This window comes from Aethalodelphis obliquidens, unplaced genomic scaffold (assembly GCF_003676395.1).
Source record: "Aethalodelphis obliquidens isolate GAN/ISIS:26980383/991018 unplaced genomic scaffold, ASM367639v1 scaffold53, whole genome shotgun sequence".
In the NCBI taxonomy this organism is placed as follows: Eukaryota; Metazoa; Chordata; class Mammalia; order Artiodactyla; family Delphinidae; genus Aethalodelphis; species Aethalodelphis obliquidens.
The window spans coordinates 4,835,367-4,846,008 of NW_020837997.1; the positions used below are offsets into that span (position 1 = coordinate 4,835,367).

The following is a 10,642-nucleotide window of genomic DNA, read 5'->3' on the forward strand; positions in this document are numbered from 1 at the left end:
CAGGATGCCGCCTTCTTTGCTTGTGTATTCCGTAGTACGGAAGCCTCAAGGAGCCATTATTTCCTGTTTCTCGTGTTCTCAGTCTCAGATGAATGAGGACCCCGCTGGAGACCCACCGCGTTGCGTGGCGCTTGCGCATTCGTTTCTGTCCTCTCAGAGAGAGAGGATGGCTTCTTAGACGTCGCCCTTGGACAGAATTCGAATCACCGGGAAGTATCAGATAGTTTCTGCCGCTGAGCGTCTCTCGTCAAATGGGATGGTGATCCCTGTTCGTGTCTTGCAAGTCTCCAGAGCCTCCACATGCTGCGTAACCTTCTGGTCTTCCTTCCCCTGGCAGCTGCAGCTGTCACCTCCTCTGGGAAGCCTTCCCTGACCTTTTTCTGGGTAAGAGACCTCCTCTGAGATCCAGGGCTGACATCTATTTCCCTCCAGCAAGACTGAGCTCCTGGAGGGTGGTGTCTGTATCTCATGGGTCCTCCAAACCATGCATAGGGTCTGGTCCAGACCTCTTTAATCACTCTCACTCTGCAGTTTATGGAGTCTACACTATACACTGGGCTTTGTGCTGGGTGCTGCATATTTATCAGTGAACAAAATGCAGACCCTGCCCTTCTGGAGCCCACAGTTTGGGGAGCTAGAAGGGTAACAACAGTGGTAAGTGCTATGTAGAATTAAACGGGCTGATGTGAGAGTCCATGGGGTTGGGGGTGGGTGGAAGAGTTGGTGGTTTTATTTGGAGGGAGAGGTGGTTGGGGAAGGATGCCAAGGAGGTGATATTTCAGCCAAGGTCAGAAGAGGCCCCATATGTGAAGATCTGGGAGGGGGCATTCCCACTGGGAGAGAGAACAGCCAGTGCAAAGGCCCTGAGGTTAAAAAGGAGCCTATTTAATTAGAGGAACAGAACATCCTCCTTGACAGCCCCCACTTGGATCTCAAACTCCTGGCCTCAGTTCCCTCACCACCTAACCCTGATCTTCCTGCAGTCTGCCACATCTCTGCAAACAGCCCTACCTTCCACTCATCTAGTAGGCTGAAAACTGGGGAGTTGAGCCTGATGTTTCCCCTTTTTCACACCCCACATCCATCCCTCCACACGTCTGCCAAATTCTACCTACAAAATAGGTGCTTTTCTTTGTTATTTATTTATTTATTTTTGGCTGCATTGGGTCTTCGTTGCTGCACATAGGCTTTCTCTAGTTGCGGCGAGCGGGGGCTACTCTTGGCTGCAGTGCGTGGGCTTCTCACTGCGGTGGCTTCTCTTGTTGTGGAGCATGGGCTCTAGGCCTGTGGCCTTAAGTAGCTGTGGCTCGCGGGCTCTAGAGCGCAGGCTCGGTAGTTGGGGCGCATGGGCTTAGTCGCTCCGCAGCACATGGATCCAGATCCCTGGACCAGGGATCAAACCTGTGTCCCCTGCATTGGCAGGTGGATTCTTAACCACTGCGCCACCAGGGAAGCCCTATTTTTCTCCAATTTTTAAAATTGTGGTAAAATACACATAAAATTCACCATTGTAACCATTTTTAAGTGCATTGTTCAGAAGCATTAAGTACATTCACATTGTTGTTCAACCGTCACCACCATTCATCTTCAGAACTTACCCATCAAACACTAACTCCCCATTCCCTCTCTCTCCTCAGCCCCCAGCAACCCCCATTCTGCTTTCTGTCGCTATGGATTTGGCTACTCTAGGGACCTCACATAAGTGGAATCATACATTATCTGTCATTTTGTGACTGGCTTATTTCACTTAGCATAATGTCCTCAAGGTACATTCGTGTTGTAGTGTGATTTATTTAACAGATCCCACTGGCTGACTTGAGGAGAACGGGGTCGGGGCTGTGCAGGGCAGGGGAAACCAGGCAACTGCGCTGGTCCAGGCACACTGAGCTGGGGGCACCAGGACCCGGATGCTACCAACAGGGTGGAGAGAAGTGACCAGTTTGACAACTTGGAAGTTGATCTGTGAATAGCACAGGGAACCCTATTCAGTACTCTGTAATGACCTATATGGGAATAGAATCTTAAAAAGAGTGGATATATGTGTATGTATAACTGACTCACTTTGCTGTACAGCAGAAACTAACACAACATTGTAAATCAACTACAGCCGATTAAAAACAATTAATTAAAACAAAAGAAAGTTGATCTGATGGCTCTTGAGGAAGGATCAAATATGGGAATACTGGAAGAAAGGAATGAAGGAGGTAAAGATTTGAGCCAGAGAAGTTGGATGGATGGTGGTGAATTTGGGGGCTGGAGGTTTCGGGGGAAGATGATCCAGAGTCCAGCTTTGGCCAAGTTAGGTGGGGGACAACAGAGAGATGGGTGTGATGGACCGAGGAGGGAGGAGGGTCCTCAGGTGGGTCTGAGGTCAGGGAAGGGGCTGGGATGAGGCAGGGGAAGCCATCAGCATGAGTGAGTGGATTGAGTCATCTGTGGATCCCTGGGCCATGAGTGCAGTTGGAGAGAGGAGAGACGGGGCTGCACCTGAACCAGGTTACACTTTGCACCTCCGCCCATCGGAGTAGGGCCGGAGCCTGGCAAAGAAGGTCTGTAGGGGCCAGTTAGCAGGGCATCAAACAGGTCAGTGAGAGCCCAGGGCCCCTACACTCCCCCAGCCAAGGTGACACATGACACCAGGGCAGCCACTGGGCCTCTTGGAGCAGGGACCCCCCCCCCCTCAGCCTCAGCAGCTACTGCTGCCGCTGGTGACATTACACTCCATGAGTGTCCTGGCTTCAAAGTCTCTGCAGGGGTTGGGGAGGGAGAGGAGGGGGTTGGAGAGGCCAGGGTGGTGGGGGCGGGAGCCAGAGCGGGGCTGCAGGAGGAGGACTGAGCAGCCAGGAGTCAGCCGGAGTCCTCAGCTGAGGTATGTGGCCCTGACAGGGGTTGGGGAGCAGCCAATCCCATCCCTCAGTCCCCAGGGGACACAGGAGGATGTGTGGGAGCTCAGGGTTTGGGGTTCAGCCTGCTGTCTGTGGCTCTGCTCACGACTCCCCCAGATGCCCGGCAAGGTGACCACTGGCAGCGACATGGGGCAGGCCTGCTGGGCCGTAGAGCAGCTGCAGATGGAGGTGGGCATCAACCGTGTAAAGGTGAGGCCAGGGCAAGGCGGGTGCATCTGAGCAAGGGGGCAGGTGGACAGCCCAGCCCAGGTCTGGCTAACCGGGCTGGCCTGCAGGTATCCAAGGCGGCCGCTGACCTGCTGCAGTTCTGCACGGAGCAGGCCGAGAGTGACCCTTTCCTCGTGGGCATCCCAGCTGCCACCAACCCCTTCAAGGAGAAGAAGCCCTGCACCATCCTATGACCCTGTAGCCTGGACCACCCAGAGGGCCTTAATAAACATGAAGTGAATGCTCCTTAGGGCATGGCTTGGCCAGGTTGCGATGGGGGGCGAAGGGGGACTTCGGGCTTGCAGGGACCAGTGTGGTGTGCAACTGGCCCAGCCTCCCTCCCCGCCCACTCCAGGGTCATGGCCACAGGGGCCCACACACACCCTGGACCCTGGACAGAGAAGCACACCCCTCCCTCACCCCTACCTGCTACCCACCCTCCAGCCTATGGGGTAGCATTAGCAGATCCCCTGTCCCACTGCACAAACACACCCGGGATTAGAGTCCCAATCTACATGCCAGCGCGTGCCACACACATACACGCCCACATGGCGCACACACACACACACACAGGTGCCATCGTACAGGTGCCACGTTCTCAAGGGCCTCCCTCTTCCACACAGACATACACAGACAGGAATACTATAACAACACACACAGCCAGACCGGCCTCCCCAGGGACACTCAGACGCACGTGATCCCTGAAATGCACCCCACACACACACACACACACACACACACACACACACAGCAGTGGCTGTCGCTGAGGCTTTCATACACCAACTCACAGACACACACACATCCCTGGCATCCCAGCGCCAAGCAGCCTCGGGCGGATCCCTCAGGTGACACCAAGCTCACAGTCCAGGCCGGAGCACCAGTACATCAGCTTTATTTCTCCTTTGCTCTCCAGGGAGAGCAGGCATCCAAATCATAACAAAAACAAGGGCCCGAGGGTGGGGAGCAGCCCCCTGGGTTGGCCGAAACACAAACCTCACCTCCCCTGGCATGGGGCCCAGCCCAGGGACCCCACCCACCCACCCACCATGGCCAGGACTCCTTGTGCCCTAGTCCTGTGGGGGCGGGGCAAAGGCAGCACCAGCGTGGGGGAAGGTCCCCCCTGAGAACGGAGGCCCCAGCCCAGCCTGCCAGCTGGCAGATCCACATCCACATCTGCCTGCTCAGGCCTGCAGCCTCCAGACCTCCAGCGACAGGCCCCCAGAGGCGGCCACCACCAGGTTGCCCTCAGCGCAGATCTGCCAGGGCGGGGACATGAGGAGTCAGGGGTGCTCTGAGCAGCCAGGCAGGGCGCATGGGACAGGGCCTTACCCCATTCAGCACGTTGTGGTGGCTTCGAGTGCAGATGGTCCTTGGTGGGTCTGTGGGCACGTGCACCTGGTGAGGGGCAATGGGCAAAGGTCACGAGGTGTGCTCCTGGCAAGTGAGGGTGGGTAGAGAGGGGGGACTGTCGCAGGGCCTCACCCGGATGGTCTTGTCGGTGGACGTGGTGTACAAGGCCCCCAGGGAGTGTTTGATCCCTGTGATCTGAGACCTGTGGCCCACATCAAAGGACTGTGGAAGGGAGGGACAGGTGACACTCAGGTGTGGCTCTCCCAAGGCCAGTCCCCCACCGCCACCCAGGGATTAAGAGGTAGGGAGGCAGCCCAGGGCGGATCGTGCGCGGGCAAGAGCCTTGGCAGACCCTGACGAGCTGGAAGCAGCCATCCCGGTTGGCGAAGACATGCAGCAGACCCTGGTTATCGCCGGCCCAGAGCTGAGGCTCCTGGTAGGACATGCAGAGCAGGTAGGAGTCCAGCTGTGGGAGGGACACGGGACGGAGCAGCTCAGGCCAGTCCGGGCCCCGCCGCAGCCCTGGTCCCTCCAGCCCCCTGGGGAGCACCCACCTGCAGCCGCTGTAGGACGCTGTTGGCTCGGCGGTCAAACACCACCAGCGTGTGGTCCTCGCTGCCTGAAATGATGTGCCGGTCGTCCGCCAGCAGCGCCAGCACCGCGCTTGAGTGCAGCCGCCGGCTCTTCAGCAGGGCCGGGCCGACTGCATGGGCGATGGGCCAGGGAGGAGGGGGACATCAGAGCCCCTTGGAGGCCCCCTGGCCCGCCCCAGGACCCTGGGTCTCCATCCTTCCTGGCAAAATACTACTCTGTCTGCTCCCCCAACCCCCATCCCACAGGTAACCCTGTTGGTCCTCTGCCACCCCAGCTGGATCCAGGCCTCACAGGACCACCAGACCACCCCCCAACCCATCTCCATTCCCGCTCCTTCCTCCAGTCCCATCTGCTCTCAGTACGGAATGGACCTCAGCCAAGTCCCAGCATAAAATGCTTCACTCCTCCTGCAGGTCAGCCTGAGACTTGCCCCCACCCCATCCCGGCTCTGGCTCTGCCTGGAAAAGTTACACTGGGCCCTTCAATTAAAATGAGAATGAATAAATAAATAAACAATGGAAAAGGCTTATGGGCTGGGCCAAGTTCATTCTAGGCATTTTAATGTAAACATTTAATCTACCACAGTTCTTATTGTCATCTCCTCCCATTAGCCCTAGGCGGCTGGAGTTATTATTATCTGGATTTGACAAATGGGGAAACTGAGGTTCAAACCTGACTGGGGTCACTCAGCTAGGAGGTGGGGGAGCCAGAATTCTCAAGGACTGTCCTGCCTCCTACGGGACTCAGGCTCAGAGGCCCCTCCTCTGGGAGCCCTCCAGTACTTGACCCCACCCCACGTGGAGGCGGGGCTTCCTCTGCCCCCAATACCCACCCCCACCTGTCACCTTTGTGGCCCCCAGCACAACACAGGCCACTCTGAGTGGTCAGCCTCTCGTTATGTGACTGTCACCCCAGTTAGACTGTGAGGCCCAAGTGTCTCCTTCCCCAGGATGACCCTGGAGACACCAGGCAGCCCTGCTCTCCCACCTAGGCTTCAGGGTCCCCAGCCCACCTCTGGGGTCGTAGACGGTCACCTTCTTGTCATAGGTGCCAGTCACCAGGATATCAGGCCGGTAGGACAGGCACAGCACAGCCGCCTTGGCCCTGGGGACACACAGACCGCAGGGCTGGGGCTGTGGCCAGACAGACCCCTGCCCACCCAGGCCCCCCTGCCCAGGACCCCTCACACTTTATCTCGCCAAACTGCTGCCCATCAGCCGCCATGTCCCAGAGCTTCACGGTGCTGTCCCAGGAACCAGAGCACACTCGGTGGTCCAGCGCCGCCAGTGACCACACCCAGCCCTGTGGGACCAGACCAGTATGATCTTCCCCATTTCACGGAACCCAGTGAGTCAGCACTGAGTAGAGATTAGAGCCTAGGTCTGTGGGTCTGACCTCAGAGCCCAGGACATGCGCACCCCAACCTAATAATATTCCTAAATCAAGTTCTGCAGAGCCTCAGCTGCAGCAGTGGCTTGAGGCCACATGACAGTGTGACTAAGAATGGGGCCTCCATGGGAATTTCCTGGCAGTCCAGTGGTTAGGACTCCGAGCTCTCACTGCCAAAGGCCCAGGTTCTATCCCTGGTCAGGGAACCAAGATCCCACAAGCCACGTGGCACACACAGAAATGGGACCTCCAGGGAGTTCCCTGGTGGCCTAGTGTTTAGGATTCTGGGCTTTCGTTGTTGTGGCCCGGGTTCAATCCCTGGTCAGGGAACTAATATCCCGCAAGCTGCTTGGTATGGGGGAAAAAAAAAAGAATGGGGCCTCTACTCCATGACCTGGGTGAATGAAGTACCATCCCTCAGTTTCTTCATTGGGAAAATGAGCATTAAAAAAAGTCCCTGTGTGGGCTTCCCTGGTGGCGCAGTGGTTGAGAGTCCGCCTGCCGATGCAGGGGACACGGGTTCATGCTCCGGTCCGGGAAGATCCCACATGCTGTGGAGCGGCTAGGCCCCTGAGCCATGGCTGCTGGGCCTGCGCGTCCGGAGCCTGTGCTCCGTGACGGGAGAGGCCGCAGCGGTGAGAGGCCCGCGTACCGCAAAAAAAAAAAAAAAAAAGTCCCTGTGTCAGGAGCTAAAATGCACAGAACGCAGCTAGCTCCCCACTGACTCATTCGTCACCAAACCCTCTGAGGATAGTACTATGATGTGTCCCGTTCCACAGATAATGAAACTGGTGCACAGAGAGGTTGAGTCCCTCACCCAAGGTCACACAGCCAGGAAGTAGCAGAGTGGGGATTTGAACCCAGCAGCCTGGCTCCGAGACCAAGCTCTTGGCCACCAGCCTAGACCACCTCAATGGCTGGTGGACGTGCCCCTCCATGACCACCTCTCATGAGATGACAGTCAGGCTCAGAGCTGTCTGATCCCCAGGGGTGGCCTCATAACTGCCCTACCTGGGGCCACTCAAGGTATACCTGACACCTCCTAAGCACCTACTGTATATGAGCCTGAGCAACGCTCTTAATGCATATTCATTTCATTCGTCCTCATCCTAATTGACCTCTGGACAGAAGCAGAAACTAAGGCCCAGATAAGTCATACATCTCACTTAAAGTCACACTGACAATAGCAGAGCAAGATTTAAATCTGTGAGGTCTGGTGCCAAAACCTGTGCCCTTAGCCACGGTACCCTACCCAGGCCGCACGCCTCCTACCTCTGCTTGGCCTCCTACCCCCTCACCTTGTGAGTGCTGTTCTTCTGGGTGCCCAGGGCCTTGACCAGAACCCGGCTGGGCTCCACCCCCAGCTGTTGCAGGTCCCACAGGTTGACATTGCGATCTCGGGAGCCTGACAGGCAGAGTGTCCCACCCTGGGAGAGGAGTGAGGTGATGTTGTTGGGGTCACCCTGGCCCACCACTGCCTGGCCTTCCACCGACCCCCGTCTCACCTGGAGCAGCAGCACTGAGTCAATGGAAGCAAAGTGCCCATCGGCCAGGCAGAAGTACTCAGTCCTGCGCCCATCCTCTGCCCAGCGCGACAGGTGCTGCTCCAGCTCAATGCAGGCTGCTGGCCAGTCAAAGTCCTCCTCTGTGGGACGCAAAAGCAGGGTCCCCAGTGGGCAGGAACCCTGCCACCACCCACACCAGCTGTCCAAGCTCACTGCGCTGGCTTCCGGGGAGCACAACCTGAACCAGACTTGGAGAGAACCCACCTGGATCCCTTACCCCACCCAAGGAGGCCGAGGCTCTAGCTTTGGGACCACCAGCCCACGCACCTGCCAAGCAGGTCTAGGATTGCTCCTTACCCAGTTTCCAGAAATTGGGTAACTGGAGCCTCAGGATCACCTTCCCGGGCCTCATCCCCCAACCCAAGTTTGGGGGATAGCAGCCTCAGGACGTTAAGGCCCTGCCTCACCCCTGGCTAAGGTCCAACCTCAGCCCTCCCAACCCTCAGGCTGGGCACAAGAGCTAGGACTTCATAACTAACACTTCCTGCCTCGGCCATCTGAACCGGACCCATGGAAGTGTTTCCCAAACCAGCATCCCAAACCTGGGAGCTTTGTCAAGATGCAGAATCCAAGCCCTTGACCCAACCAAACATCTATGTTTTATCAAGCTGTTCAGTAAAGTCCCATCAATTCAAGATCACCAAGCTGCCTTATCCTCTAGGGACCAAAGACCTTGGAGGCCGGAGAAATTACCACCAGCCCCTGCCTAAGATCCCAGGTTAGAACCTGGACTCGAGGGTCTGTGATTGCTAATATCAGGGATCCCAACCTCTAAACCCTAGCTTAATAAGTTCAAGGGTTGCAGGCTCTGGACCTGAGTCCTGCCGCACCCTCACCTAGGCCAAGACTCTAGAGGTAAGGGGATTTGGCATCACCAGTTACTGCCTTAGCACCTAGACCCAGAACCTGGGGATTCTTGGGCTTACTCTGAGCCCCAAGGAGATTCTGACAGCCTAAGACTTCAAGTCCCTGTGTCAACCCCAAGCCTGAGGATCGCTGGATTCCGAGTTCAGGGACCCCAGCTACCCAAGTAGATTTCCACAGCCTCAGGACCCCAAGTATCTGTCTCATAGTCCACCCAGAGGTCAGGGGCTTTGGTACCACCAGTAAGTACCTCAGCCACCGCTGAGCCAGGACAGCCAGGTAGTCTGCTCCAGTGACTGTACTTACAGCACCCTGGACCCTCCCCCCCCCTCAAGCTTGACCTGGGCGGGCCACCCTGGCCCCCGGGCGCGCGCACCTTCCACCACTGGGTAGGGCGCGCGTACGCGGCGCTGCGCGCGTAGCCTCCAGGTGACATGGTCACGCACGAGGTCGCGCAGCGCGTGGCACACGCGCGGCAGGACGTGGAGCACGAGGCGCGCGTCCAGGTAGGCGCATATCTCGAGCAGTAGCTCCGGAGGAAGGCTCAGCAGGCCCGGAACCGCCACCGCCGGGCCCTTGGACGCGGCCCGCGGCTCCAGAGCGCCAAGGGACACAGCGGGCGCAGGCAGCGGAGGGGCGCGCGGGGGCGCCAGCCCGAATTTCGGAGGACTGAGCACGCGGGCCACGTAAGCCTCGGCCTGTGCGTCGGGGTCAGGCTCCGGCTCCGGCTCCGAGTCATCGTCCCAGGCGCAGGGATCATCGCGCGGCCCTGGAGGCAGCTCCATGGCGACCGGGTGGGCGCGGCCGGCCCGGCCCTGTCAGCAGCCGAGCCCGCGTCCTGTCTCCTAGGCAGCGCAAGGGTACTTCCGGCGCTGCCTGATGACGTTAGGGCGCCAACCGGAAGCGAACGGGTCGTGGGGAAACTGCCCGCAGACTGAAAGCCAGCTCACTGGAAGGGTCTCGTTCTTCAGCCGCGTCGGCCCCGAGCTGGAAAATGCAGATTCCTGGTTCCTGCGTTTTTTAAACTAGCATCTCTGATGGTGCTGATGCAGAGGGCCAGCGGACTCTAGTTTGAAAAACACGGCCCTGTCGAAGGCACTTCTCACAGGTGACACTGACCTTACAGATAGAAAACCCCTTTTTCCTGGTTCGCAGTCTGGGCATGCTAGTGACTCGAACTCCTGTTCTTTTCTTCCGGAGCCAGAAACAAGCAGTTACACTGCAGAGACCTCGGTGAAAGTTAACTCTGAGTTACCCAAAATCCTACTGATAGAAACAGCATCTCATTTACCGACAGCCTCTTTTGAGCCAGGCAGTGTTAACACACAAATTCTAAGCAGCACTAGCTGTTCCCTCCCCTTTTTTTCTTTTTTAATTTAATTTTATTTATTTTTGGCTGTGTTGGGTTTTCATTGCTGCGCACAGGCTTTCTCTAGTTGCAGCAAGCGGGGGTTACTCTTCGTAGCAGTGCGCGGGCTTCTCCTTGCAGTGGTTTCTCTTGTTGCAGAGCACAGGCTCTAGGCGCGCGGGTTTTAGTAGTTGCGGCTCACAGGCTCTACAGCCCAGGCCCAGTAGTTGTGGCACAAGGGCTTAGTTGCTCCGCGGCATGTGGGATCTTCCCGGACCAGGGCTCGAATGTGTGTCCCCGTCATTGGCAGGCAGATTCTTATCCACTGCGCCACCAGGGAAGTCCCAGAGTACCCTACTGTCAAGACTGTGACCATTTTCCATAACGTTCTTTCTCCTCTCCCCGCTGTATTTTTCTCT

General features: G+C 57.3%; 2 protein-coding genes across 3 annotated transcripts; one reads left to right on the forward strand and one right to left on the reverse strand.

The window, feature by feature from the left end:
* The first annotated feature begins 161 nt into the window (after positions 1-161).
* Positions 162-3,359, forward strand: GNG14 (G protein subunit gamma 14). Its single transcript, XM_027084898.1, is given in 3 exon segments — positions 162-384; positions 3,003-3,189; positions 3,192-3,359. Coding segments are annotated over 3 exon segments (387 nt in total). The 5' UTR covers positions 162-300; the 3' UTR covers positions 3,308-3,359.
* Positions 3,360-3,988: 629 nt separating this feature from the next.
* On the reverse strand, positions 3,989-9,769 carry FBXW9 (F-box and WD repeat domain containing 9). Of its 2 annotated transcripts, XM_027084882.1 has the most exons (10): positions 9,252-9,766; positions 7,952-8,091; positions 7,745-7,873; positions 6,247-6,359; positions 6,070-6,161; positions 5,018-5,166; positions 4,816-4,929; positions 4,596-4,685; positions 4,443-4,508; positions 3,989-4,369 (listed from the first exon to the last, which is right to left on the reverse strand). In XM_027084882.1, exons 1-10 carry the CDS (start codon positions 9,658-9,660, stop codon positions 4,295-4,297), a joined length of 1,377 nt encoding a protein of 458 aa, XP_026940683.1. In that variant the 5' UTR covers positions 9,661-9,766; the 3' UTR covers positions 3,989-4,294. The 2 variants fall into 2 exon arrangements, with proteins under 2 accessions (XP_026940683.1, XP_026940682.1); XM_027084881.1 differs by having other exon boundaries at positions 3,989-4,508; positions 9,252-9,769.
* Between the last annotated feature and the right edge of the window lie 873 nt (positions 9,770-10,642).